This window comes from Oncorhynchus nerka, linkage group LG16 (genome assembly GCF_034236695.1).
Source record: "Oncorhynchus nerka isolate Pitt River linkage group LG16, Oner_Uvic_2.0, whole genome shotgun sequence".
Taxonomy (NCBI): Eukaryota; Metazoa; Chordata; class Actinopteri; order Salmoniformes; family Salmonidae; genus Oncorhynchus; species Oncorhynchus nerka.
In genome coordinates, this window is record NC_088411.1 from 18,640,420 (window position 1) to 18,662,601 (window position 22,182).

General features: G+C 44.4%; 2 protein-coding genes across 6 annotated transcripts in view; both read right to left on the reverse strand.

Annotated features, from left to right (window-relative positions):
* Positions 1–210: 210 nt before the first annotated feature.
* LOC115144152 (serine/threonine-protein kinase SBK1-like) lies at positions 211–18,789 on the reverse strand. The gene is made up of 6 exons (XM_065002476.1): positions 18,516–18,789; positions 7,370–7,662; positions 6,466–6,668; positions 6,032–6,223; positions 5,431–5,835; positions 211–5,376 (listed from the first exon to the last, which is right to left on the reverse strand). The coding sequence occupies exons 2-6, from the start codon at positions 7,539–7,541 to the stop codon at positions 5,059–5,061; spliced, it is 1,290 nt and encodes a 429-aa protein (XP_064858548.1). The 5' UTR covers positions 7,542–7,662; positions 18,516–18,789; the 3' UTR covers positions 211–5,058.
* Positions 18,790–19,919: 1,130 nt separating this feature from the next.
* Positions 19,920–22,182, reverse strand: part of wu:fj29h11 (uncharacterized) — a 56,154-nt gene continuing 53,891 nt past the window's right edge. For all 5 annotated transcript variants that reach the window (XM_029684943.2, XM_029684946.2, XM_029684942.2 and 2 more), the window contains 2 exons: positions 21,406–21,562; positions 19,920–21,278 (listed from right to left, as the gene is read on the reverse strand). In XM_029684943.2, the coding sequence (XP_029540803.1) occupies positions 20,808–21,278; positions 21,406–21,562 (628 nt within the window). In that variant the 3' untranslated portion in view covers positions 19,920–20,807. The remainder of the gene's footprint in view (positions 21,279–21,405; positions 21,563–22,182) is intronic.

Below are 22,182 nucleotides of genomic sequence, written 5' to 3' on the forward strand. Positions count from 1 at the left end.
GACATTTTCTTAAACTTCCCATAGAACATGAATCTTCATATTATTGCAAACACACTGCTAGTGCAGAGATGCTGTAACATGGTACTGTTGCTAAATGGCCTGTGTTGTGATCTGATGTAATAGCTAGAAATGTAAGAAGAGCATGTACGTATCTCCTGCAGAATACTGGGACATCTGAGTCCAGGGAACAAACTCACACCGGCATTCATTCCAACCACAGTTTTAATTTTTTTGTCGACTAAATCAAGAGCTTACAGGGAAGACGGTTGTATTGCAAAGACATACTCAGACACGAGTTCTTGCGCTGTGTTGCCCTACTCACTAAAACACCACAAATCATGATGCCGCATCAATATGTCACTACAGACAGACAGGAACTCCAATACACAAGTTGCAACACATTACATCATGATAGCTTTGCAGAAACCTCTTTGTCTAACTCATCTATTGGCTACAGCTATGGTCTGCAACCCAGGTTTTAACCTTAGATTTGAATGATTAGTTGAATCAGGTGTGTTAGTGTTGGGCTAGAATAAAAGCCTGCACACCTGGCGAGTCCCCAGGACTCGGCTTGGTGACCACTAGCCTCTAGAGAAACAACTCCAGCCCTGTGCATCGGGACTGGATGTAAGGTCATAGGTTGTCACAAGGTGTAGTAATCTCACTACCCAAGACACTGATGAAAGGTCAGTGGAGTTTTTTCACCCTTATGGATAAGTTGAGGATTTGGGGAGGGTAAACTGATCCTAAATCTCTGCCTGAAGCCAACTTCTACCCGGAGCATGATTGAACAATACTTCAACTAGCTACAAACCTTATTGAACAGTTAATTGTTGGAAGATGTCAAACCACAGAGGGAAAATAACTTTACTGACTTTTACACAACATTCATACACCCAATTATGAAGAACAGAATACTACAGCTTGTGACAGCAAACTTTTTTTTTTTGACAATTGTTTTCCAGCACAAAGATTTATGCAAATATGTCTGGAAATCACAACACACATTTTATTTTTTAAATCTTATTTCTGACTTTAAAATGACTAATTCATTACTCTTGTGATGTTTTGCTTGGCAAGAAAGTGAGAAATCCTCTCCAGATGTCCCTTGCAACTTCTCAACACTTGGCAATTTAGAAGCTACACACTTCATCAAAAATGCATTATTTTGAGAACTACAGTATCTAAACTATTCTAGACAATCTAGGATTCCCAGGCTCTGTAACTTAGCTCTAGATCCTAGTTCTTACTGGTGAGATGAAAACACAACATCAACAGCATACAAACACAACATTGAATAAAAATGAACTATTATTGTTTTGTCTGGTATTGAGCCCTAAGATGTCTCAAGAGGTAATAAGACCAATATTTGCTTCAGGACATAATGCAAGAAATTGTGCTACAGCTAAATTCCACATTACAACAATCTTGACATAACTGTTTGTAAAGTCAGTTAAAATGATTCATATGTTTTAGTTACTCATCATGCAATTGTTTTAAGATGTGACTGTGTACTCCACTGTATTTTTCAGCTTGAATTTAAAATGCTAAATAATTATCAAAATCCAAACAATAGTCTATTCATCAGCATTAATACATTTAAAAAAAGAATCAACTAAATGGATTAAAATGTGTAAAAGTAGATATGTGTGTTGTTAAGGTGCCGGGATAAAGTGTTGGAAATCATTTAGAGCTATCTGTCATCTTGGCTTGCTGTGGCAGAATAAAGTTAAATACATGAATCTAAATGGTCCCGCTTTATTTGGATAGTCCCATATAGATGATCTACAGATGGTCATACTATCAACAAACTCTATGTTGATAAGCAACTGCTTGCTAAGTTTGCGCTTAGGGTTATGTTTAGAATAAGGGTTAGGATAAGGGTTAAGGTTAAGGCTAGGGTTAGTGGATAGCAAGGTTGGGGTCTATCTATTTGAATTCCAGGCAATTCAGAAAGTAAACCAAATTCCAATTCCAAATGAAAAGCATTGAAGAGAATTGGAATTTCAGTGTACTTCCTGAATTGACTGGAATTTAAATGGAATTGACCCCGACCCTGATGGATAGTTAGTTGAAATGTTGACAGGTATTGTCTACATCGACAAACCACCTACTTGGGACTATCACCAACTTAATGCCTTTCACTTCTCCATCCGGTGGCTTTGAATGATCCAATATTAATGTGTAGCACATCATCGGACTAAATCTAAATCATAAACTGGAGAGAGAATACGCCATGCAAAAAAAATACTTTTAAACACAGTAATTTTCAAGATCCAGCTGTTCAAAATGTGTTGCAGAAGACCATGTAGAGATTTGGCACTAGAGTGTCCAACAACCTTTACCAAAATGAGTCTAACACAAAACACCTCAAGCTAATCTGGTTATTTAGGATTTAAATAAATAAAGTAAATCTTAAGGCAAAATAAAAATCAGCCTAATCATTTTTCCAATCCATACACATGGAACATACAGTGATACATACATACTGTACACACACACATACATACTTAGTACCAGAGTTCACATTGCATTACAGTAAACATCAAAACTGCTGTTCATTTTGATGATATTCTTTCATTGAGGAACATTTTACAAATAATTTCTATCAGCTAAAAACCCTAATCAAAAGAACATCTCTTCATCTTTTGGCTTTTTCATAAATGGTTCCACCATGCCAGTTCTGAAGCTCTTTTTTCTCAATTCACCTTCGACTTCAGTCTTTTTGGGGGAAATATATTGCTTTAAGAAATACATTTTGGTTTTCTTCTGATACTGTCTGAATACCAGCATTTCAGATCACAATGTGTTTTTCAACCTCTCTTTCCGTGTCTTGTCTGTCAGTCTTGGTTTGTTGGTTGGCTGGTTGATCGTTCAGTATGTTGTTCATTGAGTCTTTGCAGTCTCTATAAAGATTTGCCATTTCTGTAGAATGACTTGATCACTGGATCTCTGACTGAATCATTTTACACTAAGACCCCAACCGGAATCATCAGGAATGTCTTGAGTTCATCCCTTTTTATTTGGCAGAATGTTCATTCATTCATTCATTAAATGTCCTTGCATTTGACCCTGTTCTCAATTTTTTTGTGTGTGATGATAATAATGTATAGTTATAGTATAGTATGTGTCTGAGTATACATAGTATGTATGAAAGTGTGACTATTTGTATACAGTGCATTCTGAAAGTATTCAGACCTCTTTACTTTTTCCACATTTTGTTACGTTACAGCCTTATTCTAAAATGGATTAAATATTTTTTTCCCCCTCACCAATCTACACACGGTACCCGTTAACGACGAAGCGAAAACAGGTTTTTACCTGTTTACATAAGTGTTCATGAGACTCGAAATTGAGCTCAGATGCATCCTGTTTCCATTGATCATCCTTGATGTTTCTACAACCTGATTGGAGTCCACCTGGGGTAAATTCAATTGATTGGACATGATTTGGAATGACACACACCTGTCTATATAAGGTCCCACAGATGACAGTGCATGTCAGAGCGAAAAGAAAGCCATGAGGTCGAAGGCATTGTCCGTAGAGCGCCGCGACAGGATTGTGTCGAGGCACAGGTCTGGGAAAGTTTCCCAAGAACACAGTGGCCTCCATCATTCTTAAATGGTAGAAGTTTGGAATCATCAAGACTCTTCCTAGAGCTGACCCCCGGCTAAAATGAGCAATCAGGGAAGAAGGGCCTTGGTCAGGGAGGTGACCAAAAACCTGATGGTCACTCTGACAGAGCTCCAGAGTTCCTCTGTGGAGATGGGAGAATCTTCCAGAAGAACAACTATCTCTGCAGCACAGTCAGGCCTTTATGGTAGAGTGGCCAGACGGAAGCCACTCCAGTTTGCCAAGAGGCACCTAAAGGACTCTGACCATGAAAAACAAGATTCTCTGATCTGACGAAAGCAAGATTGAACTCTTTGGCCTGAATGCCAAGCGTCACATCTGGAGGAAACCTGACACCATCCCTACTGTGAAGCATCATGGGGGCAGCATCATACTGTGGGAATGTTTTTACGCGGCAGAAACTGGGAGACTTGTCAGGATCAAGGGAAAGATGAACGGAGCAAAGTACAAAGATCCTTGATGAAAACCTGCTCCAGAGCCCTTAGGACCTCAGACTGGGGTGACGGTTCACCTTCCAAAAGGACAACGACCCTAAGCACACAGCCAAGACAACGCAGGAGTGGCTTCGGGACAGGTCTCTGAATGTCCTTTAGTTAACCATACACAAGGTAGTTTGTCTACCTGCCCTACTGGCTGCTGGCCAAATTAGCTAAAGTTCTTGATTCAAGTTACTAAGATGAATAAAACGTCTCAAATTAGCACTTTTGCGTTAACGTCTTTTGAGGTATTTTCTGAACAGCTTCTCACTTTTTTGTTAATCCAGTTTTCAGTTCAACCACACACTTTTAACAAACTAATTTGTGGTGCCCAAATCAAAAATGAAGAAGATCCTTGATGAAAACCTGCTCCAGTGCCCTTAGAACCCCAGACTCGGGTGACGGTTCACCTTCCAAATAGACAACGACCCTAAGCACACAGCTAAGACAATGCAGGACTTGAACCCGATCGAACATCTCTGGAGACCTGAAAATAGCTGTGCAGCGATGCTCCCCATCCAACCTGACAGCATTTGAGAGGATCTGCAGAGAAGAATGGGAGAAACTCTCCAAATACAGGTATGCCAAGCTTGTAGCGTCATACCCAAGAAGACTCGAGGCTGTAACAAAGTACTGAGTAAAGGGTCTAACTAATTATGTAAATGTGATATTTCATTTTTTCATTTTTAATAAATTTCCAAAACCGTTTTTTTGCTTTGTCATTATGAGGTATTGTGCGTAGATTGATGAGGGGAAAAAACTATTGAATCAATTTTAGAATAAGGCTCTAATGTAACAAAATGTGGAAAAAGTAAAGGGGTCTGAATACTTTCCGAATGTATGCATGTATGGATATGTGTGTGTATATGAGTGTAGGTGTCTGTACGTGTGTGTGTGTACTGTACGCAGTATTTCAGTCCTTCTCAGGCCCGTCTCGCACATACATCTCTCAGACACAGATCTCTATAGGTGTAGCCACCAGCATGCGCCCTGAGGGCTGGTTGTTGTTGCTGATGCTGTCTCTGGGCATGCGTTCATAGCTGTTAGTAGAGGATACGGAGCTGGTGGTGGAAACAGACACAAAATGGTGTCCTCCACCTGATTCCATCATCCCTGCCTTTGTCCCCACAGACACAGGAGACAGAGTAGAGAGAGGAGACAGAGTCTGCTGTTTCATCCTCTCCACCAGCATGTCTTCATCGTCCTCCCCAGACGAGGACGACGTACTCCTCCCTTCCCCCTCCACCCTCACCCCTCCTCCTCCTCTCTCCCTCTCTCTCTCTCCACCCCCTCCTCCATTCCCGTTGCTGTCTCCGTCCACCCTCACCCCTCCTCCTCTCTCCCTCTCTCTCTCTCCACCCCCTCCTCCGTTCCCGTTGCTGTCTCCATCCAGCATCCAGCTGTGGCTGAAGTAGCCAAACACCTCTTTGACAGAGCAGCGTCGGTCCTGCTCCACAGAGAGGAGCCTGCGGAACATGCGGAGGGCCTGCTCTGTGAAGCGGCGCCACTGCGAGGGTACGGTGCCTGTGCGGCGCCTCTGCCAGCGTGTGAACTCCTGGTAGAAGGAGTCAGAGGGCAGGGCCTTCTCCCAGGGGAAGTTACCGGTCAGCATGCAGAAGAGTAGGACGCCAAAGGCCCACACATCCGTGCTGTAGTCCACGCAGAAGCCCTCGTGGCGAGACGTGTCGCACAGCTCCGGAGCCGTGTACGGGATGGTACCGCTCACCTAGGAGGAGAGGAAGAAATAGTATTTCTTTATTGACGAGGAAGATTTCATTCTTTATTTAAGTTGGCTCCCATGAGGCCCGGTCTCTTTTATGACATACTTGGGGTTTTCTGCATCTCAAACGACACCCTATTACCCATACAGTTCGCTACATTTGTCTTTTTAAATAAAGTCGCATGTGATTTGACCCACTCACGCGTTTGACCGGCGAGCCAGCACGGCGTGTCATGCCAAAGTCGGACAATTTGACCTTGCGGCACTCGCGGTCGAAGATGAGGATGTTCTCAGGCTTGATGTCTCGGTGCACCAACTTCTTACAGTGAAGGTAGTCCAGGGCGATGGCAACCTGGTGCACACAGCGCTTAGCGACGGTCTCCGGGAGACCAACCTGGATGGAGAGGGGAGGAGGTTAGAAAACAATATAAACCTCAAAGATGTTTGTAATGACAACCGCTATAAACGTGTTATGACGCACTGGAACCTGGAACATTACGGACAATATGGGACAAAGGCTGTTATAAACTGTCATTGAACATTATTAAGAGCCAATTCATGTTTACAACAAAGCCTACATAGCCATTATAACAGAACATCCCAAATATGCATCCCTTTATTTCTGCCTCTGTGTACCTGTGGAGGGATGATGTCGAAGAGATCCCCGGACAGGGCATACTCCTGGGCAAACACGTAGTAGTCGTCAGTCTCGAAGGCGATCCCAAACATGTTAATGATGAAGGGACAGGGGGAGAGGTAGAGAGAGATGCTGTACTCCCTCAGGAACGACTTCAGCTTGGTCGTCTTCTTCCTCAGGAACTTCAGGGCCATCTTGGTGCCTGAGGGGATAACAACATGTGAGAGATGAGGCCTCCCAGTGATGCAGTGGTCTAGGGCACTGCATCGCAGCGCTAGCTGTGCCAACAGAGACTCTGGGTTCGCACCCAGGCTCTGTTGCAGCCGGCCGCGACTGGGAGGTCCGTGGGGCGACGCACAATTGGCCTAGCGTCATCCGGGTTAGGGAGGGTTTGGCCGGTAGGGATATCCTTGTCTCATCGCGCACCAGCGACTCCTTAGTAAGGTAGGTGCCAGGTGCACGGTGTTTCCTCCGAAACATTGGTGCGGCTGGCTTCCGGGTTGGATGCGCGCTGTGTTAAGAAGCAGTGCGGCTTGGTTGGGTTGTGTTTTGGAGGACGCATGACTTTCGACCTTCGTCTCTCCCGAGCCCGTACGGGAGTTGTAGCAATCAAACAAGATAGTAACTACTAATAATTGGATACTACGAAATTGGGGAGAAAAACCCCCACAAAAAAACATGTGAGAGGTGAATGACTGTAATAGTTGATCACGATATATGTAATCCTGGATATTTATGAACTGTAGATTAATGGACCAGTGAATGATCCTGTTAAATGTGTGTATCCTCAAGATCAAAGTGTGTGTGTGTGTGTGTGTGTGTGTGTGTGTGTGTGTGTGTGTGTGTGTGTGTGTGTGTGTGTGTGTGTGTGTGTGTGTGTGCCCGCGTGTGTGTCCTCCTCACCTCTGATCTTGTGTATGACCAGGTCTACCTTGCCGTAGGTGCCCTTGCCTAGCTCCCTGATGACATCATAGTACTTGTTGATCTCTAGCATCTCCAGGTTCTGGGCTGCAATCAGCTGCAGTTCCTCCAGAATGTCCATGTTGCCACGGGAACCCAGCGGAGAAGAACTCATACTGGGGACCAGGTCAGAGGGTGTACTGGGGGATAGGGTTAAGGGACGGACAGGAACAGATGACGGGTTTAGGGGACTGACACCCGGGCAGGACTGGAGAGGTGGCTAACGGCTTGTATCACTGAAGAGGTGAGAGAGAAACAGGCAGAAATAGAAACAGGCAGACATTTTGTTAGTGGAAAATACATCAAACATGCAAAGACATTAACAGTTTATAAATCTTGTTTTTGTTTCTCTTGTATGTCCAATAAAGAAATATCGAACAAGATATAGAAAACGTACTGATGTACACAAACACACACCAGCCTAACTCCATCCTACCGCAGTGTGATTATTCTCTCAGAATAATATTATTTTCTTAACACAGTGTTTACCATCCAGGTGCAGAACACTGACCTATTCCTCAGACTATAGATTCACACACACACACACACACACACACACACACACACACACACACACACACACACACACACACACACACACACACACACACACACACTGAATCAGAACCACTACGTCTCTCTCACACATACCATCTCTTTAAGCCTGGAGGAGGGTTTCTGGAACAGTACTCTCAACTCAACTTGTCCTAGCACTGCATTGGCAGCTAGGACAAATGTTTCCAGGTACACGTGTGAGTGTCAGTGCGTGTGCATGTATGTGTGTGTCTATGTGAGTGTCAGTGCGTGTGCATGTATGTGTGTGTCTATGTGAGTGTCAGTGCGTGTGCATGTATGTGTGTGTCTATGTGAGTGTCAGTGCGTGTGCATGTATGTGTGTGTCTATGTGAGTGTCAGTGCGTGTGCATGTATGTGTGTGTCTATGTGAGTGTCAGTGCGTGTGCATGTATGTGTGTGTCTATGTGATTGTCAGTGCGTGTGCATGTATGTGTGTGTCTATGTGAGTTTCAGTGCGTGTGCATGTATGTGTGTGTCTATGTGAGTGTCAGTGCGTGTGCATGTATGTGTGTGTCTATGTGAGTGTCAGTGCGTGTGCATGTATGTGTGTGTCTATGTGAGTGTCAGTGCGTGTGCATGTATGTGTGTGTCTATGTGAGTGTCAGTGCGTGTGCATGTATTTGTGTGTCTATGTGTATGTCGGTATCTCTGCCCTGCTGTACTTTTATAGAAGCAGCAGCACAAGCGTCAGCCTCATAGCTGGATGAGTCATCAGCTTAGTGACAATGACAGCTATTTGATGCCCACACTAAAAGCACGACAAGGATGCCAGGATCCACCAATTTAAATATTCTGGGACAATTTCACTACTAAAACCACCTAGTGGGCAGATGTGACACCACCTGTACTGGGTTGGACAAAGAGGAAAGGATGCTCCAAAAAGTTCTGGGACACTGTAAAGTCCATGGAGAATAAGAGCACCTCCTCCCAGCTGCCCACTGCACTGAGGCTAGGAAACACTGTCACCACCACCTACGATAATCGAGAATTTCAAAAAGCATTTCTCTACGGCTGGCCATGCTTTCCACCTGGTTACCCCTACCCCGGTCAACAGCTCTGCACCCCCCACAGCAACTTGCCCAAGCCTCCCCCATTTCTCCTTCACCCAAATCCAGATAGCTGATGTTCTGAAAGAGCTGCAAAATCTGGACCCCTAAAATCTGGACAATCTGGACCCTCTCTTTCTAAAACTATCCGCCGCAATTGTTGCAACCCCTATTACTAGCCTCTCTTTCGTATCGCCTGACACTCCCAAAGATTGGAAAGCTGCAGCGGTCATCCCCCTCTTCAAAGGAGGAGACACTCTAGACCCAAACTGTTACAGACATATATCTATCCTACCCTGCCTTTCTAAAGTCTTCGAAAGCCAAGTTAACAAACAGATCGCCGACCATTTCGAATCCCACTGTACCTTCTCTGCTATGCAATCTGGTTTCTGAGCTGGTAATGGGTGCACCTCTGCCACACTCACGGTCCTAAACAATATCATAACCGCCATCGACAAAAGACAGTACTGTACAGCCGTATTCATCGACCTGGCCAAGGCTTTCAACTCTGTCAATCACCACATTCTTATCGGCAGACTCAACAGCCTTGGTTTCTCAAATGACTGCCTCGCCTGGTTCATCAACTACTTCTCAGACAGAGTTCAGTGTGTCAAATCGGAGGGCCTGTTGTCCGGACCTCTGGCAGTCTCTATGGGGGTGCAACAGGATTAAATTCTCAGGCCGACTCTTTTCTCTGTATACATGAATGATGTTGCTCTTGCGGCTGGTGATTCTCTGATCCACCTCTACGCAGACGACACCATTCTGTATACTTCTGACCCTTCTTTGGACACTGTATTAACTAACCTCCAGACGAGTTTCAATGCCACACAACTCTCCTTGCATGACCTCCAACTGCTCTTAAATGCAAGTAAAACTAAATGCATGCTCTTCAACCGATCGCTGCCCGCACCCGCCTGCCCGACTAGCATCACTACTCTGGATGGTTCTGACTTAGAATATGTGCACAACTACAAATACCTAGGTGTCTGGTTAGACTGTAAACTCTCCTTCCAGACTCATATTAAGCATCTCCAATCCAAAATTAAATCTAGAATCGGCTTCCTATTTCGCAACAAAGCATCCTTCATTCATGCTGCCAAACATACCCTCATAAAACTGACTATCCTACCGATCCTCAACTTTGGCGATGTCATTTACAAACTAGCCTCCAACACTCTACTCAGCAAATTGGATGCAGTCTATCACAGTGCCATCCGTTTCGTCACCAAAGCCCCATATACTACCCACCACTGCGGATGCATATCACAGTGCCATGCATTTCGTCACCAAAGCCCAATATACTACCCAACACTGCGACCTGTATGCTCTCGTTGGCTGGCCCTCGCTTCCTATTCGTTGCCAAACCCAATCAAGTATTTGCTAGGTAAAGCCCCGCCTTATCTCATCTCACTGGTCACCATAGCAGCACCTACCCGTAACACCTGCTCCAGCAGATATATTTCACTGGTCACCCCCAAAGCCAATTCCTCTTTGGCCGCCTTTCCTTCCAGTTCTCTGCTGCCAATGACTGGAATGAATTGCAAAAATCACTGAAGCTGGAGCTATCAGAGCAGCTTACAGATCATTGCACCTGTACATAGCCCATCTGTAAATAGCCCACCCAACTGCTCTGCTTCATCTTGGCCAGGTCACAGTTGTAAATGAGAACTTGTTCTCAACTGGCCTACCTGGTTAAATAAACGTTTAAAAAACACAAAAAAGTCTCGGTGCACCAACAGTGTTACATTAGTACAGAGACAAGCATCTCAACATTCAGTTGGACAGCAGCTCTTGCACTGGATTGGGTGGCACTTGGCAGCTCTGGCTGTGAATGGCTGAGCACCCAGGAAGTTTTGGATGAGAGGAAGTCTGCAATAGCCATCTGTCTGTATGTGGCATCAGTAAAATGTTTACTGGTGGTTTTTGTTTCTATGGCAATGGCATGTTATTAATTATTTTGTATATCCACTGCACCAAGGTGGCGGAAATTGTCTTTACCCTCCCCTCCCCCTTCTCTGTCATTCTCCCTCTCTTTTTCTACCATCTCTTTCAGAGGTTAGTTAGAAGCCGACAGCACTCTGCCAATTTCCAGATTGCTGTTATGCAACAGCCAAGCCAAAGCTGACAGGCTAAGTTAGCTGAGGCAAACACACCAGAATCACAATGTTATTCCTCCAACGTTCTAACAACCTCAACAAAAGTACTGCTCTGCTCTGCTGCTGTTAAGCCACTAGCTCTCTTCTGAAGCCTTTCAACAGATTGTAATTTGCCTGATGCTGGACCATTATGGAAGCAGCTGTAACAAAATACATTAAAGATGTTTTTTTACTGTATTGTTAAGAGGCAGCCATTTTGCCGGTCCACTCGAATAAATGAAATCAATCAGAATTGAAGATGAAAGATGACCTTCCTCTATTCAAAAGAGAGCACTGGAGACAAACACACATAGTCTGTAGTGTACAACCCTTCCGGATTGTTTGGTGGAAACACACTGATTATTTTCTACGGCATGTAATCTAACAACAAAATATATTAGCATTATTTGCATCTCTCTCTCTTTAATCACCTGATCCTTTCCTTGCCTTACGAGGCTGGCAGATTTTCAGCAACACACAGCTGGAACCAAGAGAAAGAGAGAGAGGGAGGGAGAGAGAGAGAAGAGAGGGAGGGAGGGAGAGAGAGAGAAGAGAGGGAGGGAGAGAGAGAGAAGAGAGGGAGGGAGGGAGAGGGAGGAGAGAACACAGATAGTGGTTTTCACCTCCTGCTTTGACCACAGGGGTGTGAAGAGCTTCAGGTACAACAGGTACTGTACCACGCTAGCTCATTTCACACGCACACACACACGCACACACACACACACACACACACACACACACACACACACACACACACACACACACACACACGCACACACACACACACACACACACACACACACACACACACACACACACACACCTCTATGTCAAACCCTAGTCTAGTCTGACAGGGCAAATTCACCCCAGTCCTAAAGCAGGATCTCATTAGAACACACATACTTCCCTGTCCAACAAGTCCAAGAACTCTTTAGCAACAGCAGCCAAGCAGTGATTGTTTCAACCAGCTCTAGTTAGATACAGACAGAGGAGCACACTGTATTTGACTTTCACTGGACTATGTTGAGCTGCTGCTGGTGTTGAATGCTAAAGTAAAGGCGAGCTCTGCTCATGTCAACTGGGCTTCTGTCTGACTTATACTCTGACTCATCATGGATCTGTGTGTGTCATCATAAGCCCCTTTGATCAGCTGGGCTTGGCCTAGATCTGCATGCGGGCCACACACAACAGACACACATGCACAGACAAACTGTTGCTGGCCAAAATGAACGGGAGAAAAAAAATCCCCAAAATACATTTGACCGTCATGCTTATCGTCCACAAGTTAATTTGCATAATTTTGTGGAATTAAATTGCTGTGTGTGTATATTCGTTAGTCCTCATGTAGCCCATTTTATTTATCACATTTCTCCAGTTGCTCCTCAGCTGGTTGCTGATGGAGTAGCCTAAAAGATGTTCTTTTATAGGCCCATTCATTTTGGAACAATTCTAAATGCAATTGTGTTAAAAACAGCTACTAGTTGTAGTTCTCAACCGGTAGGCCAAATTGAAGCGTGCCTCCCATTCACCATAGGCTACACGTGCAGGTAACAGGGCGACATTCCAACACTTTACAATGTGACCTGGAGGCAGAATCCATTTTGAAAACATACTTAATTGTTTGAAACCTAAATGTTTTACTTGATTTATTGGGGCATGTGTTACCTTGCTTCAACAGTCAAAATCCGACCATTGAAAACATGGAGGCAATTATTTTATAGACTTTATAGGCGGCAGGTGAGGTTCAAGTTTGGGGAAGCTTACAATGTATCCTTCCCTACAATTTCTACCGATCTGCGTGCCAGTTAGAATTTTCACATGCACATTTTCGTGGAAGAGTTTAATTTCAATAATAACGTTTGAGTTTCACTTGTAAAATGATCAAATCTAAAAGTTTAAATGAAATGAACGCTAGAGGACCAGCCACTGCCATATGGACACAATCACATTGATCCACTGGCGGCTTTATAAATGAAGTCAATCCATTGTCAAAGTAAAAATTGGCTACATAAAGCCGACCAAATTAAAACAGTAGGAATTATTATTAAAATGCTGTTTATTTCAATCGCATTAATTTCTCTACTCAGCCTGACTGCTGTAATGGGGAAATGATCATAAATAATTTATCAAAAGGCAAACAATTCACACAAATGAACAATGAATGCGTAAGAATTGTCGGGAGACAGCTGAGCCATTCTGGAGAGAGACTTGCCTCGATCTTCACAACTCACCCCTCCCCTTCTTCTTGTCTCAACATTTTAAATTACACTCAAAAAACATTATCTTCACACATATTTTAGATGCTTTTCCCGGCACCCGGCACAATGGATGAAGTTCAAGATGACGGTCAAACACCCTCGGTCTGGAGCTCCATGCAAGCTCTCACCTCGTGGGGCATCAATGATCATGAGGAAGGTGAGGGATCAGCCCAGAACTACACGGCAGGACCTGGTCAATGACCTGAAGAGAGCTGGGACCACAGTCTCAAAGAAAACCATTACTAACACACTGCGCCGTCATGGATTAAAATCCTGCAGCGCACGCAAGGTCCCCCTGCTCAAGCCAGCGCATGTCCAGGCCCGTCTGAAGTTTGCCAATGACCATCTGGATGATCCAGAAGAGGAATGGGAAAAGGTCATGTGGTCTGATGATACAAAAATGGAGCTTTTTGGTCTAAACTCCACTCGCCGTGTTTGGAGGAAGAAGGATGAGTACAACCCCAAGAACACCATCCCAACCGTGAAACATGGAGGCGGAAACATCATTCTTTGGGGATACTTTTCTGCAAAGGGGACAGGATGACTGCACCATATTGAGGGGAGGACGGATGGGGCCATGTATCGCGAGATCTGAAGGATCTGGAGAAGGTCTGTATGGAGGAGTGGGCCAAAATCCCTGCTGCAGTGTGTGCAAACCTGGTCAAGAACTACAGGAAACGTATGGTCTCTGTAATTGCAAACAAAGGTTTCTGTACCAAATATTAAGTTCTGCTTTTCTGATGTATCAAATACTTTTGTCTTCCAATAAAATGCAAATTAATTACTTATAAATCATACAATGTGATTTTCTGGATTTTTCTGGATTTAGATTCCGTCTCTCACAGTTGAAGTGTACCTATGATAAAATTTGCAGACCTCAACATGCTTTGTAAGTAGGAAAACCTGCAAAATCGGCAGTGTATCAAATACTTGTTCTCCCCACTGTATATATATAAATATACATACATACATACATACACATTACCGGTCCGAAATTTTAGAACAGCTACTCATTCAAGGGTTGTTCTTTATTTTTACTATTTTCTACACAGTAGAATAATAGTGAAGACATCAACACTATGAAATAACACATACGGAATCATGTAGTAACCAAAAAAGTGTTAAACAAATCCAAATATAAATTATATTTGAGATTCTTCAAATAGCCAGCCTTTGCCTTGATGACAACTTTTGACAGGTAGTGTATATACATATCTTCTTAAAATATATTTTCCTTTATTATTTCCTGCACGCCCTACCGCCCCTCCCCTAATGGGAGTAAAGTAATGGTTTCCACTTCCGGCAGATTTTTTTTATTTAACCTTTAACTAGGTAAGTCAGTTAAGAACAAATTCTTATTCACAATGATGGCCTACCCCCAGGCCAAACCCTAACCCAAACAATGCCAATTGTGCGCCATCCTATGGGACTCCAAATCACGGCCGGTTGTGATACAGCCTGGAATCGAACCAGGGTCTGTAGTGACGCCCTATACACACTATATACATTTTACAGACACAATCTATTTTACAAGAGTTATATTTAGTTTGTTTTTAGTCCTGGCCTTCCTATATTTCTGATATCCAGTTTGATTTAAATGTGATTTCTGTTATTCTGAGCACCATGGGATGACGCTCTAATTGGTTTATGCACCCAATGCATATGGGTCCAGTACATTTTTCCAATGGCCGGTAAATTAAAATCTTTATCAAATAGCTCAGCTCAGTATTTGTATGATTTATTTTATACAGTCTTTTTAGCTCAATAACCTAATAATTTTGGATTCCCATTCTATGTCAGGCATAATCATTTCTATTGGGACAGCATTCTCAGGAGCTGCATCATGTTGAGCTCTGCATGGTGCAGCTGTAGCCTAGGCCTACGACTCTGTCCTCACACTTCTCTTCCCCTCTGGCCCTGACTTGGAGGTCAGTTCTGATCGGTTCTCTTTCAATTATTCATTTTGATATCTCATGTGGGGATTCGCTAGGATCACCTACTCTCGGATCTCTTCTGCACAAAGAGTATTACTCTCTCGTGCTCCTCAGATCGACTGGATCCATGTTTCCCTGATGAACTATTCACAAGTGAACCGTGAAGGATATCGCTGCCACGCGTAGGTCTTCAGACCCTGTCGAGAGGTTGAATACTAACTGGAAAGCTTTTGTTTAATGTAGAAATTCCTTTCAAACCTCTCAGTCGCCATTGGTAACTAGCTTCACGGCTAGCTATTGAGACTCGGTTAGCCCACGCTGCAAGCTAACCTCACTAGCATACTCTACGTAGAACATGGTAGCATTTCTATCTACCTTCTTTTGTCTGGTTTAATCTACGTTCGCCCATTGTGTTAACTAGTCTGACCGTCTCAGCCTCACGGCTCCTTCGGTCGTGGAAGCACACTATCTAAAGGCTAACTCTGCCCCCAAGTGGGTTCCTTCAGCCAGCACTGAGCTAGCCATGTCCCTTCACCACGAGGTAGTTGCTAGCTAGCTAAAGCTCCAACGCCCCCAAGCGTGTAAAGCATTCTACTGTGCTAATTATTGCTATCTGTTAGCCGCAAGGCTTCTAACTAGCTATCTTATTTCGCCGTTTACACAAGCTACTATTTGTTAGCCACAATGAGCAAGGTTTAACTAACTAACTAGCCTACACCATCTACACGTTGTTCTTACAGCAGGCGTTGCTCTGTCCCCCTTTCAAGCCTTGTTCCTCACAATGGCCAATGCTATCTTATCCCAGGATGAGCCGAGCCAAGCACTCAGACCCCCATGTTCTTGTACTTGTACTTACGGTTTCATCATTGATGGGAAAGATTCCCACCCTCAATGCATCAATTGCTTGGGTAAGGAACATGTCCAAGAGGCACTTGAGGACCGTGAGTCCTGTAAGAACTGCTAAATGTTGACAAGGGCAGGTCTGAAAAGGAGGCTTAAACGTGCTTCTATCTGGGTAGTACCCTCGCCACTGAGCCAACAGCGACAGCTGAGGCTCAGCTCCCTACAACCGTGCCTAGTTGAGGGTGAGGCCATGGAGCCTGGACTCCCTCCCCTCACTGTCTGACGACATACTGTCAGGCGAATGTGAGGTCGGGATGACGAGAATGACGATGGGATTAATCTCACGGAAATCTTCAAGAAAACTCAGGAGGTGGGGGCTGACGACCCCGTTCTCTCGCCCTTTTAATTCCGCAGGCCTGGTGGCCCAGAGAGCAATGGAGCTGCTTCTGCTCAGCCATTACAACCCTGCTTACAACCAGTCCTGGCAGATATCGTCATGCAGGCTTTATACCCATGTGAACGAAGCAATTTTCCATTCTCACCCAGATGCGTTAGACCTCGGGGCATAGCTGGTAAGAAAAAAAAGATTCAAATGTAAAGAGTGCCAGCCCCTTATGCAAACTCTCTGTTTTAGAGTTATTGCAGTTTTTTGGCTATGGCTATGTACAAAGGGCCTCTAAGGTGCAGGGTTGATTAACCAGGTGGTAGCCGGCTAGTGACGGTCTTGAGATAGAAGCTGTTTTTCAATCTCTCGGTCCCAGCTTTGATGGATCTGTACTGACCTCACCTTCTTCTGGATGATAACCGGGTGAACAGGCAGTGGCTCGGGTGGTTGTTGTCCTTGATTATCTTTTTGGCCTTCCTGTGATATCAGGTGCTGTAGGTGTCCTGGAGGGCAGGCCGTGTGCCCCCGGGGATGCGTTGGGCAGACCGAACCACCCTCTGGAGAGCCCTGCGGTTGCGGGCGGTGCAGTTGCCGTACCAGGCGGTGATACAGTCCGACAGGATAATCTCAATTGTGCGTCTGTAAAAGTTTGTGAGGGTCTTAGGGGCCAAGACGAATTTCTTCAGCCTCCTGAGGTTGAAGAGGCACTGTTGTGCCTTCTTCACCACACTGTCTGTGTGGGTGGACCATTTCAGATTGTCAGTGATGTGCACACAGAGGAACTTGAAGCTTTTCACCTTCTCCACTGCTGTCTCGTTGATGTGGATATGGGCATGCTCCTTTTGTGTCCAGGATGAAGGGAGTTAGATAGTTTCAGGTGCCAATCCTAACTGGCATTAGCAATTACACTAGCGCTAGTTAGCAACTTCCTTCAATAGGATAAAAATGTTATCCACGAGTTCATCTGAATCTGGGTAAGTAGATAAATGGCCTTATTGCCAAAATCCGTAAGTATCCCTTTAAGCACAATAGACATGTCCCAGGACCAGATAAAGGCTTAGAGACTGTGCATAAGCTAAGCGCCCTCCTTATCTTCTAACTTTGTCTTTTTTTTACTACAAAACATAGAAATGTGCCATTTTCACATATGTTGATGTTGGGGTGGTGTTGTAGATGATGAATATGAAGTTTTAAAAATATATAAATAAAATAAAAAGGCCTTCCCCGTAATAAAGTTAGTTTCTGATAGCTTGACGGACCCTGAGCACCCTGGCCGCCTGCTGCACCAACCCGGCCAGAAGCGGCTATGCTGGTGTCCCCTGTAGGCCTAAACCATAGGCCTATGCTATATCTATGACTATGTCTGTCTTGGACAACTGCAAGTGATGAGAACAAGTGACCGTCAGAGAGAGAGAGTGAGAAATAGGGAGAGAGCTGACGACGAGATAGAAACTGGAAAACAGTCAATATGATGTAAAGTGACTGTCATTGCGCGCGAGAGAGAGCACTTGAGCGATGGAATTCATTTACATACGCGTTTCCCTAGCCTAGAACAAATGAAGATAACCACATTGCGAAGAGGCAACACAATTCAATTGTCGGATATAATGGACTATGTTATGCACTACACATACCTGGCATGATCCAGGTACACTTTTACGCAAATCCATAAAACATCCGAAGACATCGCATCCAGTACGGAGGACGGCAATAAATCATCAGCACAGAAATACAAATGCAACAGCATTGTTTCAAATGACTGACACCTTGCAGCAGTAGCCTTGCAAGCAGAAGTCTCATTTCGTGCCAGGCAAATGCGCACCACCCATTCGGCAGCAACAGTGGAGGATTCTACAATGTTTAGATAATTCAATATCAGTTACTTCTCATTCTGCAATAGGCTACTCACCATTCAATATACGAGGGCTCTGAAGTCTGCCCAGTCACGCCAGATAAATAACAAATCGTGAGGATGATAGCACATAGCCAAGCAGTTTAATATAACAATTGATCTTCCCCGTCTGCATTCAAATGTACCTTATCGTGCTGTTGACACTCGGTCTAGCGGTAAATTCGCATTGCTCAGCTGACCGCTAGCACTTTCGCAAGCTTCTCTAGCTCCAGTCCTATTGTCTCCGCATCGCTCCTGGATGAGAGGATCAGAGAGGAGGTTCCAGCCCCTTTTCCGCCTCAACCAATAGCAGCGGAGAATCGGTAGACGCGCACCCTGCTTGCAAGCCTGGACCGGAGCGACCGTCCTCGCTGTCTCCGTACAGATTAGCGAGTTAAACTGGGAAAGGAAAGGTAGGAATGAGACGTGAATTTATCGGTTGACGGTTGTTGAAGAGTTTGGGAGGGCTATGGCATTATAGGGATTCAAGTCATGGAAAGTGATGGGCTACATCTCAAAATTAGTAATTGGTCATGTTATTGCAGGACTATGATGGACATTGTTTCATATTACCACTATGATCAGCACAATTGGAACTGTTTGGATGCATGACAGTCTTGTAACAAACAGTGGCTTCCTCTCCATCATCTTAGTTTAGGCTAATAACTGATCTGAAAACAGGAGAATGTTCACTACAGTAGGACTTTGCTATCACCTGTCCAGTTCTTTCAGATCACTGAAGATGAAGGAAGAGAGAATACATTTAGACTACCGCACCTGGTGCATTAAACTGTCACTGTGAGGCATGAGAAGGACTAGTTATTAGACCTAGTAACATATCATTACCATCTCTGATGTGGTGTTACCAACAGGTTGCATCACAAGAACAGATAGAGATGGGAGAATGCCAGCAGTGCTATCTAGATACCATAACATTACACACTCCCTCATACCACAGCGTTACATTCCACAGAGAAATACACACAAGAAAGGGAAGATACAAGCCTATAAAAATACTGCAATTACTAAGTGTGTGTATGTATGCATGTATGTATTTGTCCTGTCAATGGCCTGTTCATTATTATGCAGTAATTACAGAGGAACGGTGTGAGTCGTGTGTGGAGCCTGTCTGGTCTGGCAGCCTGCTCTGTTTCTGCGTGGTTTATCTTCACACACACTCATCATAATCACTTAATCCTCTGGTACAGAGGCCTCTTAACTATTCTGTTCCTACAGGGTCTGGATGTCACAAACAAACAAAGTCTGCTGAAAAGAGCAATGAGGAGTGTGTGTGTATCTGCGTCACAACGCAGTGCTAGCATTTTGTGAGGCGCGGCACCCAGACTCAGAGCCTATGATTACTTTCCAAAGATCAGAGAAATGAAATGGTACAAAATAAATTAGACTATTTTTGCTACCATATTACCGGGAAAGATGTTTTATTTTTCAACGGAATGATAAAACAAATCTAACATCAACAGTTGTTCAGTATTTTCATTTTTTGGGGGGGGCTGAGACAAAAAGAAAAGATTCTGTTTGAATCAAACACCTTATCTCGGTTTCAAAACTGTATATCTTAACTCACAGTCCAGTATGACGTTACAATATAACTGGCTGAATACCAGGGAATGTCCTGACTGTCAACCTGCTTGGGACGGAGAACAGGGCATAAACCTAATATTTCATAAGTGTATGTTCACTTACATCAGACCAGTCAAGATTCAACACATCTTCAAACTATAAAAGGTTCTTAAACGAAAATCTGTGCATTTAAAAGGTTGTTTAAAAGGCAGCACAAATCCATATAAAACATTAGTTACCAGTAAAAGTCTTCTCTGCAGTCCTTCTGACTATAGTGCAATAGCTATAACATAGAAACCCGACCCCTCTCTTACACAAGAGGTAGATAAAAACAGTGTGCATGATAAAATAAACAGTTAATAAACTAAAAGGAAGCAACTTTTTTCAACAAACATCAACACAAATGTTACCATAGATAAGACACACTCAGGAAATAAATGTGTTGTTTCAGCTGGTATTCGTCTTGTCATTCACTAGGGAACTAGTGTTAATAAAGTAAGTATTTTTTATGCTATTAAATTTAACAAATTCAACAAAAGTGGCATCTACATTATGGTATCAAATGGTATGTTCCACAGACCTGAATCCAAATGTTACTGGAGGGACAGTAAGACACATCCAGGAAGAAAGACATACTTGTCTTCGTGCAAAATGGCACCCTATTCCTTATATATTGCACTTCTAATGGCTAGGGCACTATATAGGGAATAGGGTGCCCCATCGTCTCTCCTAGACAAAGAGGAAGAGCTCCAGGTCTTTAGCATGGAGGTGTTGGGCCAGGTTCTGTATACGACACAGACGGACCTTTTCGGAGTCGCCCGCGTTGTACACCCTGAACACGTGATACCGCTCCTTCTCCCTCAGAGCAAAGTCCAGCTCGTTGGCCGAGAGGTGGATGAACGCTCTGTCCTTCTTCACCGTTGACTTCACCTCCACAAACACCTCTCTCACTACCATCCCTCGCTTCTTCTTCTCTTGTTTCTCCTCTTTCTCCTCCCCTGACTCCCCCTCCTGAGTGAGGTTGAAAATTAGTTTGAAGTCATAGGGCTGGCCGCTCTCTCCGCACTGGTTGTACCAGGTGACCAGGCAGGGCCCCCCGGGGGCCTGGCTGTCTCTCCAGTGACAGAGGAAGGAGAAGACCAGCTTCTCGCCCCACTCCCCGATGGCCACTGTGTCCCTCTGATCATCAGAAAACAGCACCTACAGAACACACATAGAAATACACCTTTTAAAAAGGTGCACTTAGCAATATGACTTCCTGCTTATAGAAAGGACGAGCCTCTTACTGTGCTTATAAATCATCATATGTGTGTGATCAGTCACTCACCGTGGAAGGTCTCTGGCATTCAAGCTGCAGGTCCTCCAGGAGGGCCTGAGGATGCAGAGGTTTAGCCCAAACAGGTGAGTCCAGGGCCAGGGGAGGACGCTGGCTAGCCCCCTGGAAAATACTGGATACCACCCCCTCTGGAATGGTGGTACTGAAGCTGGGAGAGGGGGAAGGAGGTCAGTACAGGTGCATAATCACTTCACCCCCACCTACATGTACAGATTACCTCAACTAGCCTGTAACCCTGCACATTAACCTCAATATTGTTCTTCTTATTGTTACTTTATTATTATAACTTTTTATTTTTGTCTACTTGGTAAATATCTGGAGTGGTGTGAAGCTCGCCGCCATTGGACTCTGGAGCATTGGAAACGCGTTCTCTGGAGTGATGAATCACGCTTCACTATCTGGCAATCCGATGGACTAATCTGGGTTTGGCGGATGCCAGGAAAACGCTACCTTCCCCAATGCATAGTGCCAACTGTAAAGTTTGGTGGATGAGGAATAATGGTCTGGGGCTGTTTTTCATGGTTCAGGCCCCTTAGAACTTGACTGGCCTGCACAGAGCCCTGACCTCAACCCCATCGAACACCTTTGGGATGAATTGGAACACCGACTGCGAGCCAGGTCTAACGTCCCAACATCAGTGCCCGACCTCACTGGAAGCAAGTCCCTTCAAAAATGTTCCAACATCTAGTGGAATGCCTTCCCAAAAGAGTAGAGGCTGTTATAGCAGCAAAAGGGGGGACCAACTACATATGAAAGCCCATGATTTTG